This window comes from Eutrigla gurnardus (genome assembly GCF_963514095.1).
Source record: "Eutrigla gurnardus genome assembly, chromosome: 13".
Classification (NCBI taxonomy): domain Eukaryota; kingdom Metazoa; phylum Chordata; class Actinopteri; order Perciformes; family Triglidae; genus Eutrigla; species Eutrigla gurnardus.
The window spans coordinates 27,069,759-27,094,020 of NC_139936.1; the positions used below are offsets into that span (position 1 = coordinate 27,069,759).

Consider the following 24,262-nt stretch of genomic DNA (forward strand, 5'->3'; position numbering starts at 1 on the left):
GTTCATAACAAAATGATGCAAGACAGCAGTATATCTGTTTGGAGGAAATGTACAGAATTCTCAAAAAATTGAGGTAGAAAAAGCACACATTGCTCAACTGATGACATTTGACACAGGTTCATTGTCACTAAAGAGTTCAAATGAGTGAGAGAGTGAGAGTGACCAGTGGTCCAGATTCCAATTTTAGATTGAAACACTGTTGACAACCAGTGAAGCAGGGGAGTCTCAAAAAACATTTTTTAAAGTGAAACTACAACAGGTTTAGTCAGCTGTATAAAACCAAATCAGAATGAAACCGCTGAGGCAAATGAAGACCAGTGAAAAAAGTCCACAGTATCATGATTCCTGACACATAAGTTGCACAGTATTGTGTTCATTTTGAATTAAAGTATGTGACGTTTGGGTGAAACATGGAAAAACAGCTGCCAAACTGTCTTTTACTAGTCCAAATCTCTTATAATGGATGTATACAGTGGCAGGTAAGACATCTGTTTCATGCAGAGACTAAACAAACTGCTTTATTTTTATAGCAACAAACCATGACATTTTTTCAATAGAAAATATTCCCTTTGTGTTGCATTTCAACACCATTTCCCGGTCCACCTCCATGTCACCACCATATTTTAAACATTTGTGAAACATTTAGTGCTCCTTTTAAATTTAGTGAGAGGACCAAATTGAAAAGTATAACTGGAGATGAAGTGAAATAAATCATATTTAATCCTGGCTCAAAGCACAATAAACCGTAAAGTATCCACTGTGTTTGAAATTAAGATATTTAGATGAAGCTGTTCAGAAGACACTGTGCCACAAAACATGATTTTCCTTATCAAACATCAATTTTGTCAATATACCGAAATCTGTTTGCTGTCTGTCCGCTATGACAGCCCAAGAATGATTGATTGTGTTTCCTTTTTTCACTAAATTATCCTTCCACGAATCCGAAGCCAGGACGGAATTGTGGCATATGCACTAAAGTAGCGTCGACTTGAATAGCCCTGTGATATTCTTTCCCAAAATAGAATGGTGGAGTCACACATACAATGAATGATCGTGCTTTCTCGCTGACAGACTGGGAGTCACTGACGGTGGCTCTCTGTAAGGCGGTCTTTGTCTTATCTCCGGGCCTGCTGTGTAGTCTCCACGTCGCCCTGTAAGCAGCACCTAGCACAGGGCCACAAACCCCACTTTGAGGGTACATGTGTTGTGTTTAAGTACCTTGCTTTAAACCTTGAGTGCCTCATGCACGCCCACAGCGGACAGTCGGCGATTGATGTTGCGATAACGGCAGCGGAGAAGGTCACGATACGTGGAGCGCAGGTCTCGGTTGAAGAAGGCATATATAAAGGGGTTCATTAAGGAGTTGGCGTAGCCTAACCAGAGCAGCGTGCGCTCCAACCAGATAGGAACACAACTACACTCCACTCCACAGATAAAGGGCCTGGCAGTGGACAGGATGAAGAACGGCAGCCAACACACAGCAAAGACCCCCACGATCACTCCCAGTGTTGTCGCTGCTTTCTGCTCCCTCTTGAAGATGGAGATGTTTCTGCGTTCGCGGTTCAGCAGGCGGGACAAGGCCACGCACTCCTCTGCCACACCGGGCGGCTTGAGGCCCTGCATCCGCAGCGCCTCATTAGTCACTGTATCAAGGCGCTCACGGCGCGAAATGTCAGTGAAGCGATGCTTGGCGCCACTCTTGCGAGCTGCCCTGAAGATCTTGTAGTACATGACCAGCATGACCAGCATTGGAATGTAGAAGGCTACAGCCGTGGAATAGATAGTATAGCCAAAATCTTGGCTAATGAGGCACACGCCGGCTGTGTGGACGTTTTTGGCCCAACCACAGAAAGGTGGCAGGGTAATGGATGCTGACACCAGCCACACTCCCAGGATCATCTTTGCCATCAGCTGACCGTTCTGTCGTGCTGGGTAGGTGAGGGGCCGTGTTATCCCCAGATATCTGTGAGGAAAGAGGACAAAAGAAGCATCAGTACTATCCTCCAAACATATTCTCAACATGTGAGCAGTTGAAGCTACCTTTCCTCTTAAGCCATTTGTCCAGTAAAGCTTTCTCAAAAACAAGGATAATTACTCACTTATCACATGTAATGTACCCAGACACTGCTAAAGCCCAGCAAGCTGCTGCCTGTCTTCATTGTGATGAAAGTACATATCCACTCATTTTAGAGATAGACATTTCAATGAGTTCTGTCACTGCCTGGAGGACCATTAGCTGTTTTTTTTGGCTTTGGAGGAGCTTAGCGTGTAGAGAGGGTGCTATCCATCAGAGGGCAGCTCATGGTTTTCAGATCGCAGCTGGAGGTGTCAGGAAAATAAAAGTTTGATGTGAAAGGCTTGATTTGTAAAAATGGGATAACAGCCACCATTCTCACAAAATGACTGATTAAACTTCATTAAATCCATTGCGGTGAGTTTTAAAACGTTTTCTGGGATTTTTGTGATGAATGCTGATTCTGATATTATGGAGTAAACAATTACAATACAATTACAATGCTGATATTCATCATTTGTATATACAGTATACATATTATTATTCTTCCATTCCTATCTGGACCAAATGTATAATTTGACAGGAACTTGAGGCATGCCACCTACATACCACTCATATTAGACTTTCAGTGTTGCCATGACAACAAGTGAAACGTCCATCATTCATCTGAGAAAGGCATCATTATTTTGTTGCCCGTGGCAGCTGGGGCTGAAGAGTGGTGGCATAGAGACACAAGAATTGTAAGCCATGCCAATGTCTCATTTCAGTCCAAACTAAACCCACAATGTTTAATTGCTGTAAATTAAATTTGGTATTGCATTTAAGTGACGTCACACTTCAGAAGCCTTGAGAGTAACTTTGTGGTTCCAATTTCAATAATTCTAAACAATATTGCAGAGTGCTTCTTACAGATCCCTTGGCTCAGGTTAGTTGTGCTCACTGAATATTACATAACAGCTAGGGCCCTAGTTTCGTGGCGCAGCGCAGGGCGGCGCAGGGTGGCGGAGCCGGCGCAATGCAAGTTTCGACCCGCGCAGCCTTGCGCACCGTCAGTTTGGCAGTTTGGTGGATCGCCTGCGCCAAGATGGGTGTGGCGGCGCAGCAGGGGGAGGCGTCACAGATTCAGCTTGGCGTAGCGGAAGTTTCGTGGCAAAAAGCCTCGCCGAGACTGCGCTGAAAGCTCGCCAGCTCCAACCTGGTCTACTTTCGGCGCAAGGCGCAAGGCGTAAATAAAGTCCATTCATTCAATGCGAATCACAGCTGGCGGAGTGGAAGTTTAGCTGACGGTGCGCAGTGCGTACATGTCACCGAGACCTCACAGGCAGGTTTCCACAGTTCCAGGCACATTTAAATGCAATAAATAATCACAACAAACACTATTTAATGCAACTAATTGAATCAACACGTGAATTTATATCTATATAGATTGTCCCGTCACATCTGACGTCAGATCAAAGGCGGATGGCACGCGTAACAGAAACTCAGCCTCTCGGACCAAAACATCTCCCTCTCTCTCTCCTGTTTTTTATAATATGGGCATTGTTATTATTATGATACGCGCGCACAGCGCGTGATGCGCGTGGTGGGAGCGGCGGCGAGAGGAGAGGAGCTCATTTGATTGGTGAAGATCTGAATCGGCTGTATTAATCCCAGTCCACGCCTGTCTCCTCCTCGTCTCCCACTCACGCCTTCTTCTCCTCCCTCTTTCCCACTTGTGCCGGTGGGCGAGACGGGAGGTGTGCCTGCGCCAGCCTGTGCCAGCCTGCGCAAGCCTGCGCGGTGCATGAAACTTGCAAAGTCCAGGCGGACACACCCCGTCGGCGCAGCGCAGGTGCGCTGAAAGCTGACTGCGCCTGGTCTACGAAACTAGGGCCCCTAGTGTTTATTCAACCCCCAATCCCTTTATCATTTCATTTCATTTTACGTTTATTTGATAGGGACAGATACAAGTCATGTGGATTGTGCAACAATCCAACAGAAAGCATCATAGCATTTATAGCCTTGGCTAATTTCCAATGCCCGTCCCTAGAGGGGCCTTTAAAATAACTTAAAAAGAACATGTTTAAGAAAAACATCCTATCAATTTGTCCGTCTCTCCAATCAACCATCCATCCATCTGTACATAAGCAATAGCATCCTATCCATTCATCCCTCCAGTCAGTCAGCCAGCCATCCATCCATCCATCCATATGCATGCATACATACATAGTCATCGTCGTCGTCCCCCCCCCCCCCCACACACACACACACACACACATCCATACATGCATGCATGCATACATTCATACATCCATAAATGATCCCCCCCCTCACACACATACACATACACACACACACACACACACACACACATACATGTAAACAGGGCCAACAGGGAACTATCATGCGCCACAAGCCAAGAGGGGACCCCTGTTTCTGGTCATTTTGAAGATACAAACATAGAATAGTATAGCTTATTTTAATGTCTTTTACCATAATATTACTTCAAATGTGTTCTTTTAATTTTTTTAAAGAAAAGACTAACAGTGGACTTGAATCCTTCAGCGACGTCTACCTATCACAAAGGGGACTTCCATAGCCTGCATTGGAGCCGTTAGCACCCACTCTTTCACCTATTGTTAGTTTGTTTACTGCGACGTCCACCTATCACAGAGGGGACTTCCATAGCCTGCATTGGAGCCGTTAGCACCCACTCTTTCACCTATTGTTAGTTTGTTTACTAAAGAGAATTTCATTGTTTCTTTCTGAAGTTGATCATTAACTTTGATGTTATCAACATTTAAACATTTCTCTGGAAAATAGAGAATACTTTTTACCTGTAAATCAGAAGTAATTTGCTAATTAGTATAAGCAACTTCATTTCTGAAAGTTACATTTTAGAGAGAAATTAAACCATGACACTACTTATAAGGGAATGGAAATTAATCTACTAAATAATGCTATATTGCTTTAAACCTGATTTGTCATTCTGTTTCAATAACAAAATGTTAATGCTTAGCTCTAGTGGATGGCCTAGCCATTTACCAGACCTTCTCTGTATTAAAATGAGGAGCCAAGCACAATGAAAAGAAGTAAAAAACTACATCCAATAAAGGATAAACACAATCAGGATAAAGTCAAGAGGAAAAGAATATAGTTTCATTTTTAATTAATTGCTTAGAATAGATCTATTATAAACATCCCCAGAAATCCCCTATTAGGGAGTATTTTATGGCACAAGTTCCCATTTGGATAGCATGGAGCGACACTCACACTCCAACATGGACTGTCTCAAACTCAACTGAATTGTCTCTTCAAATATAGTTTTCTTTTAAAACAATACTTTAAGCTCAACTTTAGTGGATTTCCCAGCTTAAAGCTTCAGTATTTTTGAAAGTGAAGGACTACAGGGAAGAGCATTGATTGATCTTGTTTTTACTCATCTATCACTGTGTATTAGTGTTGTTTCTGTCAGTCTTACCAGTACAAGTGGGGACCTCCTAATAAAATGTTACTTGTGTTTACATGCTCTAGGCTTTACAATGCCGACAAAATCTTGAATTGCAGGAATCTCTGCAAGAGAAATATCTATCCTATTAAGATGAGGCACAGATCACATAGTTGTCTTAGTTTAAATAGTTAGGCACTACATTCTCAGAATTGAGTTACCTGCAGCCTGACTTAGAACCAAAATAATCTTTTAAAGTTTATTAATCTTTTAAATGACCTTTAAATAGGGCCTTTTTGGCTTTCACTTAATCATTGAAAAAATAATGCAACACTTGAAGTGTGCTTACCACTTTAAACAAAGTCTCCGTTCCAGTCTGAATTATTAGACATAGATCAGATATCACCAGTCCTGGTTTTTTTTAATTGTAGGTTGTATTGAATGTATCAATAAATAATGCATGAGCTCTTATAAAGGAAAACACATTTTATTTTTGGTGGTCTTGTGGCAACGTTACAGGACATGGTCTTGAAGAACTTCACAATGTCACCTAAAAATATATTATTTCCCTTCGGGGTCAAATAAACATTGTCTCTAAAAAATAGCCCAGGCTCATCCAGTAGGCACCAAATACTCCTATGAAACTACTGTGAAGAACACATAATACAGAATCCTGAGCTGATATCAGGACAGTGATTGGTTCCCTTGGTCAGGACTACGATGCAAATGTTCACTTTTGGTTACAGGGGATAATGGAATGTGTCTCAGTCACTTATGATGTCATTGTATGAAAGACATTTGATCATAGCACTGTTGTTCTTACGGTATACAGCTACTACTTTACTAAGACGAGGACCTAACACTTGTTTCTATTTTTTCGCTCTTACTTTATCGGAAATGATATGTTGTGGTTTCTTCCTTTTGACAAATGTACTTATTTTAAGTCGCTTTGGACAAAAGCATCTGCTAAATGCCCTAAATTTAAATGTAAATACTACATGTGAATAAATGGCCAGACAACCATTGTTCCCTTCATAGACATTTAAATGTAACACATTTAACACCACTTGGCCTTCATTCAGATTCCAATGAGAGCTATGTGGCAATGGCAGACGGATGAAGCCAATGTTCAAATGTAGAAAATCTTGTCACATGATTGGTAGATGTGTCAGCAGACATTTGCATCCCAAACCTCGGGAACCAATCACTGTCCATGTAGCTGCTCGGATTCTGTATATATTCTGGGCTTTTTTCACAAATCAGCCTTTGGTAACTTTTGTGTTGAAGCCTGCAGTATTTTTGTAAGACGACTAAATATTCTTCCTTCTCTTCGAACATTCATCTATTTTTGCCTTCTACCAGCTTCATCGCCAAAGTGATAGGTAAGTTCAACATTTACATTTACATATACCCCTTGTATGGCTGAATCAGTTGAGTCTGTTACTATCAATATGCTTTAGAGTAGATGCAGTAGAGTAAAAGGTTGCTTTTTCCACTAGTCAAAGTCTCCATTTTGCATTTGGGTTAAATGTAATAATATAATAATAACATTGTGTTGAAACTTATTTGAAATGCATGAGACCTTGCAAAATCCTAGAGCTGTACTTCAAATACTTTTTCAGTAATGCATTTGTGAGGTTTAGGCCTCAGACCAAAATTAAGCATTTAGTGACATTTTGTTTCTATGATGGAATCCTTGTGGGTTTTGTCTCGTTTGCTCATTGTTCATTTCCCTCAGATGCTTGTCATTGGTGAAGACAGTGCATCATGTATAATATGATCTTAATTACTCCACAGAAAAATTACATCCTGAAAAGGAAGCCTTCATTCCTGCTGGCAAAGATAAAGCCATATACACAGGAGAAGAACTTGTGTATGACAATGAAGACCCTAACTGTCCATGGCGACATGTATGTATATATCTATTTCTATATTTTTTTTTTTTGACACAAACACACACACACACAAACACAATTTCATCATTTAACTAAGATATAAGGACTCTCATCCATACCAATATTGTGGATATCTGATTTGATTAGAAACTGGTTTAAATTCTTTTGAAGCTCATTGTTTTAAACTGAAACGTCGTGTTGCCATTACATTGTGCAGTAAAAAATATTGAGAAAGTAGGAGAAAAATTGTAAGGTATCTTAAAGCTATGGTCTACGATTTGAAAGGTTTGAAAAAAGCACCCCCCCCCCCCCCCCCACACACACACATACACACATCCCTCCCCTCTGTGCTCCTTAACCCCCCCGAGTTCATATCGTTCTCTCCTCGCAGCCTCCCACCTTCCTCTTATTTTACGAAAATAGTTCACCGAAATGTGTTTCTGAAAACATTTTAGGCGAGAAATAAGCTATGCAGTTCCTGAATCTGTCTTTATTTTAGATCGACAACGGTCAGTTTAAAACATTTTCAAGAGCTTGAGGGCGGCGGCCCGTCTCTCGAAACTCGCCACACCGCGATGGCATGCATGGCTTCTTACATAGACAATAAATGGGAACATTCCCTCCGGGTAAAGGATGAACTCAGGCAGGAAATTGTTTAGTTCCCGGTGTGTCCAGGACTTCCACAACATGAACAAAGCAATAATAGTGTTTATTACGGCCACGAATGATGAAACATTATCGGTGTAAATGCAGCGATTGCCGGTAAGATTTCTCTTTCACCCCGACTGCAGTACGTCCATGATCCCAAACTGTTTGCCACAATCCTGATCCAATAGTAAATTGACAAATCTTTCAAACCGTAGACCAGAGCTTTAATTGTCTGTCACTGATGTGAGCAATAACAGAGAGAAAATGGATTATAGAAATTGTGATGGGAATTTTTTTATTTAGTGGTTTATTTTAGGTTTATTAGAAGTTTGAATAGTTATAACCCTAACCCTTACAATATTCCATGTGTCATGAGGTTATCTGTCGCTACTGCTAGCCTGTTTTGGACTCCTTATTTATAAATTACTCAGAGCTCTGTTAGGAGTGGTATTATTTCTCACCAGGAAATCATAAACTGATTTCCACCACAGAAATGACAGTCTACACTCATATAGTTGTGATATCACTAACATAACCAACCTTCTTCTTCAATTCGACACTCTGTAGTCATTTCTAGATATATTTTGTATTGTTTCACCCTCACATTGCCATAATCTTATTGGGTTTTCTGCCCTTTCAAGGAATCTTGATGGAAGACTTCATTGGAAAATCTTGACTCCATGGCATGATGAAAATTGATAAAGTCCTTTTCAACACTGAAATGAAGATTGCAAATGGACGCAATGCTGCTGAAACATTCCCAGGACTCCTGCACAACTGCCCTGTGGCAGTGAAACGAGTTCCCAAACATATGTCCAAAAAAGAATTGGAGATGGCTTATTTTCTGTGTTCAAAAAATGTACTAGTGGAACATTTGTTGCCAACCCATTTCTGTGTTAGAAGATGCTTACTTTGCCTATTTTGTCTCCCCTCTCTGTAAATTCAGCCTGAGTGAACTGGTTGAAAACGAGAATCTTCCAGAGAGACAAAACCTTACCAAGCAGCGACGACAAGAAATCTGCCAGGAGTTATTGCTGGGACTTGGGGAGCTTCACTTTTTTGCACTTTTGAATTTTGAAACCTGAAGCCTAAAAAACATTTTGTTTTGTAAAAGTTTAAAGATGGAATAACCGGTATTATGCATTTTGATTATGTTTGGTTGTGATTTTGTAGATGGCCTTTAATGGGCATATGAATAAGGAGTATTTTTGCTTTTCTACAGACGTCAACAACAAACTGTATATCACAGACTGTGGAGCAAGCAGAATAAAGGATCTTGCACAGACCACTTGCTACAGTTACGAGGATGTTGGAGGCCCACAATACACGTACAAGAAGGAATCTGATATCCAAGTGAGTTGAGCTTGAAAATGTTAATTTAAACGTTATTCATGATGCCATTTCGAACCATGACCACTGAGTTTGGATTTCTCAAATGTAATAATGTAAAATATACCATATCAAGTTGTCCTGCATAGTCAGAAGAACTCATTATTTATTTTTATTTTTATTATTATTGTTCCTTATTTTTTACAGTTTGACTAGGTAAATGCAAATAGTTCAATGCAAAGAGCAGTTTTGGTGACTGTTAGATGACCTTTTTTCAATTTCTTCCAATACATTTTAGGTAGCGGGGTGCTTGGTGCATTACATCCTGACTGATGATCCCGATCAAACCAGAACACCCTACTCCAGTGATCCCCTTGGGCTGTCTCACAATGTCCAAACAGGCAACTTCACTCAGAAAAATGGATGAACCTAAAGGATATTATTACCAGAATGCTGAAAAGTTCATTTGAAGAATGTCCAACCATTGAGGAATGCCTTCAGATTTTCACATGTAAGTGCCACCCTAAATATTCTCTATTTTTTATTTGAAGTTCATTCCATGCCAACTCACTCAGAATTCAGAACCCCTCTTCGTTCATGTCATGAAGGGGTGGGGCTGGGATGCAGTGTCTGCTGCGGGGGTTGGTGTGGAGCTGTGGGACCTGTGTTAGTCTTGTCCTGGACTTGTTGCTCAAAGGAGCAGCACGGGGGTTGGGGAAGGTAGAGTCGTTTGCACATCGTTCATTTCAATGAGCTACCCCTCCAGTTACCATGGCGATCTACCCCGGTAAGAAGTGAACCAGCGTTGTAGGACAGAAAACCCAGAGTTAATGCTGAAGTTACCTCGCTAAGCCCAAATCCTGCTTCCTAGGACAGGCCTCCGGTGTCTCCAGTTTGTATTCAATGTACATAATCATATAGAATACACATATAATAATCACAAAACTGCTCATATTTAGCGTAGTGGGCCAAATCTCAAAAATTCATGACTTAAAAAGTATTTGGATTCCAGCTATAGTATTTTACGAGGTCCAATGAATTTAAGATACATTTTTACATACATTTTTCAAGAAATTCCATGACATGAACTGGGAGGGCCAAGGTGAGCTGGTATGGCATGACCCCATGTGTGTGTATGATTCTGTGCATTGGAAAAATGTTTTCCTTAGAACACTACGGTGGAAACAATGAACTGTTTTAATATATTTACAGGTTTCACACAACAGTCAGTACAGTGGAACCACAACCAACTCTGGCAGTGTGAATATAAATGAAGGAAGTTAATGTTTCTGTGAGTGAATTGGTGATTAGTGTTTACATAACCGGAGGTGGCAAAAAATGCATTTGGTAAATGTGTTTGAAGAAAGGTAGTGCCGTAAAAATGTATTCTTTTACTATTTTGAAAAAATGTTTGTTTATTTCAGAGCACTTTGTTTATTTCAGGTTACCCTGACCCTGGAAATGTCAGATGAAGAGGAACAGGAACAACCAGCAGAAGCAGAAACATCTTCCGACGACACCGAAGAGGAATTATCTGTGCGTGAAATAGTAATTAGGAAGACAATTGCAAAACCAATTCCTGAAAAGTAGACGAATGTATGAAAATAGTGTGGCTATTAAATTTTAATACTATTATTTTTTGCAAATTGTTTCTTCAGAAAGGGAAGTAATCCAAGGAAGACCACCTTCAAAAACCCCAACGCCAATGGACATTCAAGTGAAAACTTCGTCAAACAGTCGACATCAGCGGATCTATGACAAGAAAAATTACAAGACATCTGAAAAAGAAGCATCAGGTTAAACCTGAAGTGGCAAAGGCACTTGCACACAGGCAAGTTTCAGCCATGCACAATCATCTTTTGAGCAAAATTAGGAACCTTGGAAACTACAACCATAACTGATCAGTCGTGAAATCTGGGAAAGGACAAATTGTACCTTAAAGGCAAGCAACCTGTCAATCAACAGCAACAGACTACCTGCCTTGCAAGTTTTGCTTCGCTATGTACGTCACAACAGACCTCAGGAGACATTGAAAGTGGTGCAAACTACAAGTTAAAGAGGACAGCCATTTCCATTGTTAGGAGTACAGCAAAAGCAAGAGATATACTCTCAGTTTAAGAGTGTGTGTGGATTTAAAAGCACTTTAAATAAACTTTGGCTTAACACAGCTCTGTATTGTTTTTATGTTTTTTATTTGTAGTTATAACCTGAAAATTGTATAATACACTGAAAAAAATATATCGTATTTGCACACAAATGATTTAGTCAAATCAATGCTGCAATATCAATTAACACTCACTTGCCAGTATCAAGTAAATTTTACTTACCATAAAACATAACAGTTGTAAAGACATTAAGTAGCATTTACTTAATTACATTGAAGTTTTAAGTTATAGTTATTTAAAATTAATTTAAAATGAAGTAAAATCTACTTGTTTTTCATAGACAGGAACATAATTGTCCTCAAAATTTTAAATATATTTTATATATATATAGTATTTGCTGTTATGAAGTAGATTTAAATTATTTTCTTGTGCTTCACATTTTAATTTACTTGGTTGCATTCCGTTACATTACTCACTAAAATTAGGTAATCATTGCCAGTTTTCTTTTGATAAATGTTACCAAATTAATTTAACCAATACTCTATGCATTTAATATATATTTATCACATACCACACAACTAAATAATAATGCAATTAAACTGTTTATTTTTCATTTAAAACAGTTCAACAAACAAGAACCGTCAAAGTAAATCCACTACTGTGGATTGAATTGCCCAATACAGTATACATTATATTACAGTATTTTAAAAATCTTCAATGCAGTGAGGATTGTGCTTCCTTATTTATGTGAAGCAAAAGTTGAACATATATTCAACTGTAGTCATAATCTTTAAAAACACAATTAACAGTTTCGTGCTTTTTCAGATGAGTCTCGAGGTGTTCAAAATATTGCTTCTGTGTTAAAACTCCATGAATTACATACAAGACACAAAAATGAAACTATCTGCCATGCCTGTGTATGATTTCTAGACAAATGTGCATGAATGCCCCCCAACTTTTAAATAAACAAGGACAATCTGAGTACAAGCAGGGTAGTGACCAGCCTTGACCAGTGTGTAGATCCTTCAACCTATAATGTTTTATGAGCTCTAAACGTTTTGATGACCTAAAATTGCATCTTTTGCATGACCACCTCATATCATAAGAGGCCTACTTATCCCTGATGGATATCTCCTCCACCCTAGACCTCAACTCCAACTGTCTACAAAGTCCACTGGCTCCTCCAAAGGGCACCCTGAAAGTGAAGAGACACAATTTGCCGTATTAAAACAATGGTCTAAAATATTCAGCCACAATTTTAATATTTCGTTATGATGGATGAATAAGGGACAATAACAAAACAATATTATATCATTATTATTTTCTACTTGCCTGAATGATGAGAATAATTTTCTGTTCTGATTTGCTTCCTGTTGATAGATAGAAAAATATTTTAATAAGACTTAATAAGAAACAAACTGTATCATGATCAAACGTAAATGAACATTTTGTTTGTCTATGCTAAATCAAGCAATTAATACATAACATTTCAACAGATTTATTTGCGAGTAGAACTTGTAATGAACAATCGATTCTTTTATTGAATTACAAAAACATGAATGCTGAGTAAAATTGGTATCGAAAGTATCGGTCCGTACATCATAAGCTTGCTGTGGGCTTCACACCACACGGCACAGCCGTGCTACTAGCCGTGCTAACTAGCTTCTTGTCAAAATTTGCAAGCTGGGGCTCTCAAAGACCTCTGGCGCTTCTGTCAGTAAACGTGTTTTAAAAACCTATTCTCGGGCGTTTCTCCCAAAAATTCATCAGTAGCCGTTTTTAGACAGAGGCCGGCGAAATCTATCTCCCCCTCATTCTCAATGCACAATATTAATTCACTAACGTAATGTTACTTCAGTCAGTGTCACTGCCAAAAGTTTTACAGACAACAAAACCATGTTCTACTATGTTGATGTCAGTTGATTAACATTATACAGTTACGCTGGTGTTTTTTTTATATCCTAACTTTAGTTATTTTTATTAGGGGAAAAACTGCAGCCCTCCCACTTACAGGCCAGCACGGACCAATGTGACGTTATGCTAACTTTAAATTAACTTATGAACAGTAATATATCTTGCGTCAAACTATCAAAATACATGCAGACTTATATATTATCACAAATTTAAAACAGAACAGTAATAACTTACCTGCGAAATGACTGTTGTACTGTTACACCTTGCTCTGTGATCCTGTAACGCCCGGAGCAGAGCCAGTCCTGTTGTACTGTGCGCATGCGTCGTGCATCAATTCAAAACGCTACACTTTCAGAGTAAAGTTTAAATAGTATGAGGAAACCGAAGTAAAACTTACTCTTCCCCCATAATTCATGTATTGCATTAATAAAATGTTTAATTTTACTTAAGAAACTCTAGTTCTCACTGAATCTTTAAAATACGGTAGAAATTATGACAGTTACTCTAATAGAGTTTACTGCACCAAAAAGTCAAATTTTTCAGTGTACGAACATTGTTGGGCACTGAAAACACTGTAGAAATATACAGAAAAACAGACAGCCACAGGATAAGTGTCATTCAATACCATCCAACAGGGGACTTGTGTCATTTTGTACAGGCAAAGAGGGGACTAATACAACTCTATACAGTGGACCAACTTAACTGTTTTATAGCATTTCAGACAAAAGGCAACATATAAAGGCCTATTAGACAGTTTCAGTGTGAACCCTGATGCAGTATTGTTATGTGCATTCACATTTCTCAATCCCATTGTTATGATACCGCTCGGCTTGACCACCCTCAAATATACCTTCTGCATTTGCCAAACAAAAACATAACTTAATGTGACAGTATTTTTGTTATAACAATTTTGTATAACCACATGATTTTAGTGTTTTAATGACTTTAGTATTTCCACTGATGACCTAAACAGGGCCTAAAGCTATTCTGCAGAACAGCTAACCGTTATCAGGGGCCCTGTGCACATGATGTCTTGTATTACATGTTTTCAATGATGCATTATCTCCTGTGCCTTTAAAAGACTCAAGTCACAACAATGATTTGAGCACTTCCTCTGTAGCATCCTCACACGTTGTTGCATTGTAACTGCTCCTCTTGTACAAGATTAAAGAAAGACGTCGACTTTACTTATGTCTCCGATCTCCTCCTTGGGTGAATTTATTCGTTTACGGAAAAATTATTTTAACAATTTTGTATTGAGGTATTCAAATTAATAATTTTAATTTTATCCCAGTTGTTTTTCTTCCTCTAAATGACTTGATACTCTCCTGCCTTTCCGGTGGTTATTTATTTTAATAGTGTTTTTGCTTGAAACTTAAGACATCCACAAAAGGAGAACCACATTCTTCTTCGATAAGCTTAATAACAAACCTATTTAGCTTTTTAAAAAAAATCCTTCTCATAAATGTTATTGATGTTACTGTTTTCTTGTACCAAAAAAAGAAAACAAAATGATCTGCAGATAGCCACAGGATAAGTGTCATTCAATACCATCCAACAGGGGACTTGTGTCATTTTGTACAGGCAAAGAGGGGACTAATACAACTCTATACAGTGGACCAACTTAACTGTTTTATAGCATTTCAGACAAAAGGCGACATATAAAGGCATATTAGACAGTTTCAGTGTGAACCCTGATGCAGTATTGTTATGTGCATTCACATTTCTCAATCCCATTGTTATGATACCGCTCGGCTTAACCACCCTCAAATATACCTTCTGCATTTGCCAAAAAAAAACATATAACTTAATGTGACAGTATTTTGTATTCAAGTATTCAAATTAATAATTTGAATTTTATCCCAGTTGTTTTTCTTCCTCTAAATGACTTGATACTCTCCTGCCTTTCCAGTGGCTATTTATTTTAATAGTGTTTTTGCTTGAAATTTAAGACATCCACGAAAGCTGAACCTCATTCTTCTTCGATAAGCTTAATAACAAACCTATTCAGCTTCTTTTTTTAAAAAAAAAAAGCCTTCTCATGAATGTTATTGATGTTACTGTTTTCTTGTACCAAAAAAGAAAACAAAATGATCTGCTGATTTATTTTTTGTGATTTTATTTAATTTAATTATTATTTTATTTTTTTAATTATGAAAATCAATATTATTGTTCTACTCTGTGGGTACCCTTTTATTTTGATACAGTGTAGAGCTGGAATCATGTAAGCTTAGCTTTCTCTATTTTGTAGTATCTTTTAAGAGACTGGCTTCTCCAGTCCCCCTGCAGTCTGAACGACCCTCTGACGATGCAGGCCATTCGTATTCATGAGTGTTGAATACGACGTGTGTGAGTTAATCCTTAGAATTCCTGCTCCGGTCTGCCAGGAGACTGTTAATTATTATTTTAAACACTCACACACCTCCAGGTCCACTCTTCGCAAAAATGAAAAAAATTTGCCAGCAGGCTTTAGGCATGATTTTAGCAAGATTCAAGGCAAGTCCAACAGGGGACTTGAAAAATGTCCCCTGTTGCATTTCAAGTCCCCTGTTAGTGTGAGTGTTACGATCCATAGGTCCACTGTTAGATAGTTACACTAGAGCACACACACACACACACACACACACACACACACACACACACACACACATAAATAATCCCCCCCCCACACACACACACACAGACACACAATCACTCATAAAATACCCACTTTAACCATCACTCTGTCTGCTTTACAACCCTCACGTTAGATGTGCTTAAGCTCTACAGGAGGGCCAAACACATCCAAGCGGGCAATGTCAAATACAAGGCAGATCCTGAGATGGGTACACTACGTGCTGTGGGAATTCTTAGGAATACATAATAGAAACCCAGTAATGCAACACTCCTCTAAATGCATGATCCCATATTGAGGCAGGGAGGCAGTCCTATGACTCATCTTCAGAAGGCAGAGCTGTTTTCAGATGCACCCTCATGGGAATGGGATACAACATCCTCTCACCATCCTTTCGAGACACAAACAACTGGTTCAGACAGCACGCATTTCCACACTTCCTCACACAGCGCCCTCCTTGTATCTCTGTCGGTTGGTTCGTTTTAACACTCCAGTAACAGCATACTGCATACAGGAACGAATCATGCAAAATGTGGTTTATACAGCTGATAAAGACAACACTAAAATGTACCCAGTAAAAACATTAACATCAGGAGAGACTTCATCCAGAGTAAACAGTAAATGTATGTCATGCACAATAAAGCAAAAATGTTTTGGGAAAGTAGAGCCCATCTTGCACTGTAAACCTGGATGTTCAGAGTAATTAAATACATTAAGTAGTGTATACTCAAAGTTGTAGAAAAACTTCTTCGAACTTAATTATGTTAAGTTGGTGTAACCAACCTAACATAATTGTTCTTCCTATTGAGTAATATTAACTAATAAGTTTTGAGTAAATGGAACTATTTTGTGTATAAGTAAGCATCATTTAAAAGTAAAACCATATAATAATTAAATAATTACACAAAAATCATGCCTTTCTAACTTAAAGTCCTGTTATTTCTATTGTTTCAAACAGGGATGATTTAAAAATGAACTTAATGTATACAGTATAGGCTTAAATACGATAAAAGTTTTCCACCAAAGTAAAATCAAAGTAAAATCGATCATAGGTCTGAAATTAGACATTGGTGGAAGACCAATTATATTTATTTTATGTCTTTTTATTGTCATCAGTTTAATGTAGCCTCTATATTTTTTATTTTTACTTAAAGCTATGGTCTATGATTTGGAATAAAAAAAAATCAATTCAGTCTATCAGCCGTAGCCATTGCTCCAGAAGGCTCCTATTGGCTTGTACCCTCCATCCAATCCCCTCGTCTCCCCTGCTCCTCGTCATCCCGCCTCGTCCCCTCCCACTCCCGCTTGTCGAATCGTGGAACACTGAGGGGAGGGGTTTGGTTGAGGGGGCGGGATGCTTTTTCAAATCTGACTCAGAGGCTCAACTGATTTTCAGAATGTAGACCATAGCTTTAAGTGTTGAGCAGCTGCAGGGATCATTTTTTATTCAGAGTTAATCTCTGATTCACCCTCCGAATGCGCATAATACACTGGTTCCTTACCGTTTAAAAAAAAAACGACAACAGAAGAACAGTTTGAGCGCGCTTGCGGGTGGTGGGAAACAAGTAAGCAACAGAAGGTGAAAGTGAAAGTTTGACCTACGTGACAGCAGTCATCACCGCTGGACTTACTGTACATTTTGAATGTCAATATTTATTCACATGTGTTGGTCTCAAAGAGCGTAGACCTTCTCCAAGCCCCCGCCATTCACTGGCTTATTACAGGAGTCTTGTAGGGCATTGGAAACTTAGTGACGTAATGTCCGATATAGCAGCTAGGTTAGCTGCTAAAGGGCTAGCCACTAACGTAGCAACATATGGACTCACTGAAGAATTTGACGACGGATGAATCTAGCAATCACACGCTCATTCCCTGCTGAAAGGTGGTGTTAGAAAATGTGTCGTTAGTAGCAGCACTAACAGACACCTCGTATGCGATAGATTTTTGTTGATGGAAACTTTCAATAGTGCACCGCTAAGGTCCAATAGCATATTAAAGAGCATGAACAGGCATAATAGGGCCTCTATAAGCTCAAACGTGGTTCCTACACTGCAAGTCCGCATAAAATCTGTATGAGCACCGAAACACAAGGATTGCTGTTAACAGAACACGAGTCAACTGCCTGCTACTTCTGCTGCACCGGTTTAAAAACAAATTATCCTGCTTGCTTGAGGAGGCAAGCTGCTTTTCATGACAAAGAAAATAAATTACACTTCAGAGGACCATATAACATTAACTGCGTATGCACAATAACTAATGATTTCAGATAACAGATACAGTATGTTAGAGGGAAAACCCTTATCAGTAAGGCTTTAGTTGTAGAAATGACATTACTGTTGATTAACCATGCAGTAAAGTTCAAGCGCTGCAGCTTTTCTTTACAGTAATGTTAATTTTGCTTGATAGCTTTAGTAGCTTGGCACTTTGGGGATCAAATGAAAAGATTATTAACAGGGAACATTTATAAATGGAAGTATTTATGATTATATTGTATGTATGATTATGACTCTTTGAATGCTTTTAATTGTTCAGTTTCAGATCAGTTTATGCCTTGCATCTCTCTGTTCCAGTTTCGAGAAGTTAAAGTGATGGTTGAGAGTAAAATGCACCCTAGGTCATTTCCACCATGACATCCAGCCAAATACCCCCTCAGAAGCATTTTAGCGATGGTCAACATTGGTCAAGATAGGGCTATCAGCCGAATAGCTTAGTACTGGCGCGATGGTACAGTGTGTATATCTCGTAAATTACCCCACTAATAATGCATGGAATGTTACCAAACTTCTGCAGTAGTACACATAGGGTCTGTACTCACAAAACGAGGCATTTGAAAGTTTGTAAGTACACCAGGAGTTTATTTAAAAGAACACTTGCCTGATAGCTTCTATCCTCGGCTGCTAACGCTACCGCTGCGCCGACGCCACTTCCGTGTTTACCCAGCTGTTTCCATGATGCGAGTTTCACGCGAGAGTATGAAAAAGTTTCGCTGAATTTTTTTAAATGCTTGTATTATCAGATCAACAAGTGTTGACAAGTGTTGACCTGATAATACAAGCATTTATAAAAATGTGTCGTTTACCATCGCTAAAAATGCTTCTGAGGGGGTATTTGGCTGGATGTCATGGTGGAAATGACCTAGGGTGTATTTTACTCTGAACCATCACTCAAGACAGAGTTAAGGAAGATAACTGATGATGTGATAAAGATACCATGTAATCCAATGAATGTGAATTCTTATATCAACCCCCCATGCACACGCTCTCTCTCTGTCTGTCTGCATGTCTGTCTCTCTCTCTCTCTCTCACACACACACACACACAGACACACTTTCGCTCTCTTCTTTTTTTTTAAACAATGTTTTACCGGTAACCGCAAATCATACACACTCCCACATACACATATCGTTTATTCTACTTGCCTGTTTGATCGAAATAAAACGTTTTGCCGTATGCAATTCAATAATTCATGAATGTGTTCTGTTCATAAATACCATCTTCCTAATTGATATTTAACCTTTGGCACTGCACAGATCATATTTTACTTAACGTATTTGCTTGCAAAAAGGAAAGATGATTGGTCTAAAAATGAGTCAAAAATTTCATTCAAGATTTTTCTTAAAAACATGTTAAAAAATGATGTTTACGTATGCTATTTTCCATCTATAGATGTTTTAGAAAACAAATTATTTTGAGCAAAATATTTAAAGCTGTGATTTTAAAGCAGTGTTAGTTGAGCTAGATCATGTTTTGGTAAGCTAATAGTAGTTACCTTGTTATTCAGATACTACAGGCTGCAGCACAGCCACTATTCCAGAATCAGCCCTCTTCCATGCCTCTACAATGATTGCATTTGTACATTTCAGACATTTAATGCATGAGTACCCATTTGTCAAGATATAATACAGCACAACCTAGCAGTTGTACAGAACAGAGTCAGGGGCCTGTGTAGAAGACTGACAGCCAAGAAGACTGAGAATAACCTCATTAGAAAGACGATGGAGACCACATTTCCCCTACGCCGAGTAGAGTTGGGCGGTATCCAAATTTTGATACCGTCAAACCTCCTCCGTATTTTACCCCGGTATACGGCATTACCGTGACTAATTAAAAATTATGACGTAAGGCTCAGACGACGTCACCAAACTCATTGTTTAGCTTCTCTGCCCGAGCCCGTGCCCGACCCGACCCCGAAATTTCCCACCACTTCCCTCGGGCTGGATCGGCCAGGCCTTTAAACAAGCATTTGTGTTCGTTCGTTCTTTTTTTTTTTTTTTTCTATCATTGCATTTATGCCTAGCCTCCTCCCCTAATCTGAGGAGAAGGCTAGGCATAAACATTAATTATTGGTTATATGTTTAGCAGAGTAGGTCTACGTAAGAAATGTGTACAAAGTTACACAAAGTAAAAAAAAAAAGACGCTACACATAGTGCGCGCGCATCATTCATAATGGTTCCGCTCTGTGCAGCTAAATCAAAGAATAAAGGAGTTATGCTAAAGTGCAACATGGAACTTGGAGACATAAAGGATGAATTAAAAACAGGACAATTAACGTTGAGCAAGTCATCAGGAAAGTCCGAGGTACAGGATCATTTCAAGTGGCTAGTGGGAGAAGGCGATAACATACGTGTCGGCTTTGTCCAGTCATATCCAAATCGCGGCACTAACGTAGCCTATAAAATAATTTGTATATTTTTGTGACTGAGTAGCGGTGCAGCCGCACCCCCACTTCCCACGGATATGCACATACAACAGCCTCATGCATGAAAAATAATTGTTGGGTTGAAATTGGGCTCGGGCTCTTAATTACAGTTAATGTGTCGGGTCGGTCCGGGTTCGGACAGTACGCGCACAGGCTCGGGTAGGGTCGGGCTTGATGTTCTGGGCCCGAACTAAGCTCTACTTCTCATTAGGTCGGAACCAGAAATACTGCCAAACTGCAGAAGTCGTGTTCTTCTTTGAGACCAGGTCACTCGGTGCGCGACTCGCCATCTCTCTCTCTCTCTCGCTCTCGCTCTCGCTCTCTCTCGCCATCTCTCGCTCTCTCGCCATCTCTCGCCATCTCTCGCTCTCTCTCTCTCTCTCTCTCTCCTATATAAGTGCATTGCATTTTTTTAATGACGGTATTGAAACTGATACCGTTGCTATTTTTAAGACCCGTGGTATACCGTATTACCGTATTACCGCCCAAGCCTAACGCCGAGAGACCATAGTGATGTCCTGCCCAGCAGTGAACGAGCTCATGGACCTCCGGCCTGCTCTCAAAATAGAGACTGAGATAATATGGATTAGCTTTCTCTTTTAAAGTGAAAATTGTGATTCTTACCCATTTGGCCACTATTTTCTGCTTTATAAATGTGTGCTAGATTCTTCAAATTGAACTGTTTTTCTAAGTGTTGTTGCTGTATTCTCCTTCTACTGTTATTTCAATGTAGTTGTATGCAGAGTTCCAGCGGATTACGAATCAGACCCTGCCCAACAGTTTATTTGTGAATATATGTTCTGATTGGATTGTTTAAAATCAGCTTTGTTCAGTAACATTTTTAGAATTAACAATTCTGTTTATCTGAATAGGAAATGCATGACATCCACACCATGCGCACTACTGTTCTCCACGCCCTTCCTGTGTATCTGCGCGAGGACGTTTCTGGATTATTCAGAACCTGCACAGTGAGTCTCCTTAAGTCACTAACAGATTATACTGTGTACTATGTAAATGTGGCTGATTCATGTGTGCAGAACATGGATCTTGTGTTTTTCACCTCTGGCAATGAGGTATTGGATTTCAATGGGACTTGGTTAAAGAAAGCCATTTTGGGCCATTTTTGTTGTTTTAAATTATATGTCATCTGTTCTGCTCCATGTGTCAGTTTGTGATGAGTATCTCTTTTTCATTCATTCAGGACGAGTCTGATGAGCCAGAGCTTGACGGTGTTGCAGTGGGCCTTCTTACTGTCATCAGTGACTGTGACACAAGTCCAGTTCACTACCACCCTGTGAGAATCTCTGTCGCCATTGAAAGTGATGCCATGGTCAGCCTCCCCAGATTGGCGATGCCTTCCTGGTAATCTTTGGACTGATCTATGCACTACAGTGGTAAACTGTCACCCAGGTTGCAGACCCTCAAGAATGACTTGATGATGTAGAAACACATCTGAGAGAAGGCTGCAGGGTCAAGCATTATAAAAGGCTTGTTAATATCTCCTTTTGTCTAAATCAGTGATTTTCAACCAGTGTGCCGCGGCACACTAGTGTGCCGCAGGAGATCGTCAGGTGTGCCGTGGGAAATTTTCTAATATCACTTAACGGTTAACCCATTTACTCCTAAAGCGCCTGCTGAAAACGCCTGCTAAAATCCTATGATATTCTAGGAAAAAGAACCTCATGGCCTGAGGGTTTTCAGAGAAAATAGTAAGAATTGTCCAAAATGCTGCGCGACGCAGCATCCCGCGCGAAAAATTAACCATTAGGCGAATTCGACTTGATGTAGCCGCCTGCAGCGCGCTACCTAACGTGATGTATTGTGGGTTGAAAGCGATGCATGATGGCTACAATTGTGTCCGACTTAGCAGCCGACTGCAAAGACGTCACAGGGTCGCGACCATATCACGTGACCCAAAACATCGCGGGAACAAGTTTTTAAGAGCCGCTTCTTGCGGCGCTTGGCAGCGCGGTGAAGGTTGGCTGCAACCGGCTTGTCCACACCTCCGCTACAGCGGAATGGTTCTCATTGGTTAAAAGTTCAATGACGTGTGTTCAGGTCCGCACTCGGCGGCCACCTTGTGGTGAAATGATAGTTTTTATTTTGGTCGCTTTGATCTCATTGCTTGATCTTAAGTTCCGTGCATTGTGTTGTGAGTCGGCCTATTATATGTGAGGTCTGGTTAATACAAACATAGACTGATAATACAAATATACTGGGAAAAAAGAATGCCTTCCACATGTTGCCTTGCGTGCGTATGTGTGTATGTAATATATATATATATATATATATATATATATATTTATTTATTTATTTATATATATATATTTATATATTACACACACACACAACACATCCTCTTTGGTTTGCTGCTGTGTTCTATCGCTTGAGCACCATAGTCACGTTGACTTTGTTGTCCGACTTGACGGCGTTTGGCTGCCGTCTCTTTTAGAGCCAGCCCCCTCAGACACCTGCAGCTCTCGTCGGCGTGATAAGTCAAGTCAAGTCAAGCCAAGACCATCCTGAACAAGCCTATTGTCGGGTGTCTGTGGTGTAATAAAGAGTCGCAGATAATGTAATACTCTTCTAAGTTCAGTGGGTGGCAGCAGAGGGCTTTAAATGCCTGTAAAGACAATAGTTAGTGCGGCGCGACACCTGACAGTGACAGTTTGGGATCAAAGCAAGACGAGCAAGTGACAGTGACGAAGAAAAAAAAAGTGATGGAGAAGTTTTTGAGAAGGGAAAATGCAAATGCCGAACAGGGCCCTGGACAAAATTCTGACCCAGATGAAGGCCCAAGTATGAGTGGTCGACAAAAGAAAAAAGACAAGACGGTGAGCTCGAGGCAATACAGCGAAAGCTATCTTTCATTTGGATTTACTTTCACCGGGGATGCAACGGCACAGAGTCCGCTGTGCTTGGTGTGTGGTGAGAAGCTATCCAATAGCGCCATGGTGCCAAGCAAGCTTAAACGCCATCTCCAAACGAAACACCCTTCCGTTCAAAACAAGCCGATGGACTATTTTGTACGCTTACGTACAAACAATGAGAAACAGGCAACTCTTTTGAGAAAAACCACAAAGGTAAACGAGAGAGCCCTCAAAGCTAGCTACCTTGTTGCTGAACTCGTAGCTAAAACCAAAAAGTCCCACACTGTGGCAGAAACATTAATACTGCCAGCTTGTAAAGCCATTGTGAATGAGATGCTCGGCCCTGACGCGGCCAAAGAGATAGCTAAAGTGCCTCTCTCAGATAACACAATTGCGAGACGTATTGATGACATGTCTGCGGACATCGAAACTGTTGTTTTGGAAAAGATGCGCATCAGTAAGAAATTTGCCTTGCAACTTGATGAGTCGTGTGTGTCTTTCTACCACCGTGAAGCCCTCGTTGCAAAGACCTTACCAGCAGATCTAGCTCCTGTGTTGGATGATGTTGTGCGCATAGTGAACTTTGTGAAGACGCGACCTTTGAAATCTCGCTTATTTGCGTCTTTGTGTGAGGAAATGGGGGCGGAACATAAAGTCTTATTGCTCCACACGGAGGTCCGGTGGCTGTCGCGCGGCAAAGTGCTGGCCCGTGTGTATGAGCTGCGAGAGGAACTGAAAGTGTTTCTG

At 40.0% G+C, this 24,262-nt stretch overlaps 1 protein-coding gene and 1 long non-coding RNA gene across 2 annotated transcripts in view; one reads left to right on the forward strand and one right to left on the reverse strand.

Annotated features, from left to right (window-relative positions):
• Positions 1 to 831: 831 nt before the first annotated feature.
• htr7c (5-hydroxytryptamine (serotonin) receptor 7c) overlaps positions 832 to 24,262 on the reverse strand; it is a 70,620-nt gene continuing 47,189 nt past the window's right edge. Inside the window, exon 2 of the mRNA XM_084024156.1 lies at positions 832 to 1,963. Coding sequence (XP_083880282.1) covers positions 1,225 to 1,963 — 739 coding nt within the window. The 3' untranslated portion in view covers positions 832 to 1,224. The remainder of the gene's footprint in view (positions 1,964 to 24,262) is intronic.
• LOC311022689 lies at positions 9,714 to 11,657 on the forward strand. Its single transcript, XR_014598137.1, has 3 exons — positions 9,714 to 9,824; positions 10,757 to 10,849; positions 10,972 to 11,657. It is a non-coding gene; the product is annotated as an uncharacterized lncRNA (long non-coding RNA).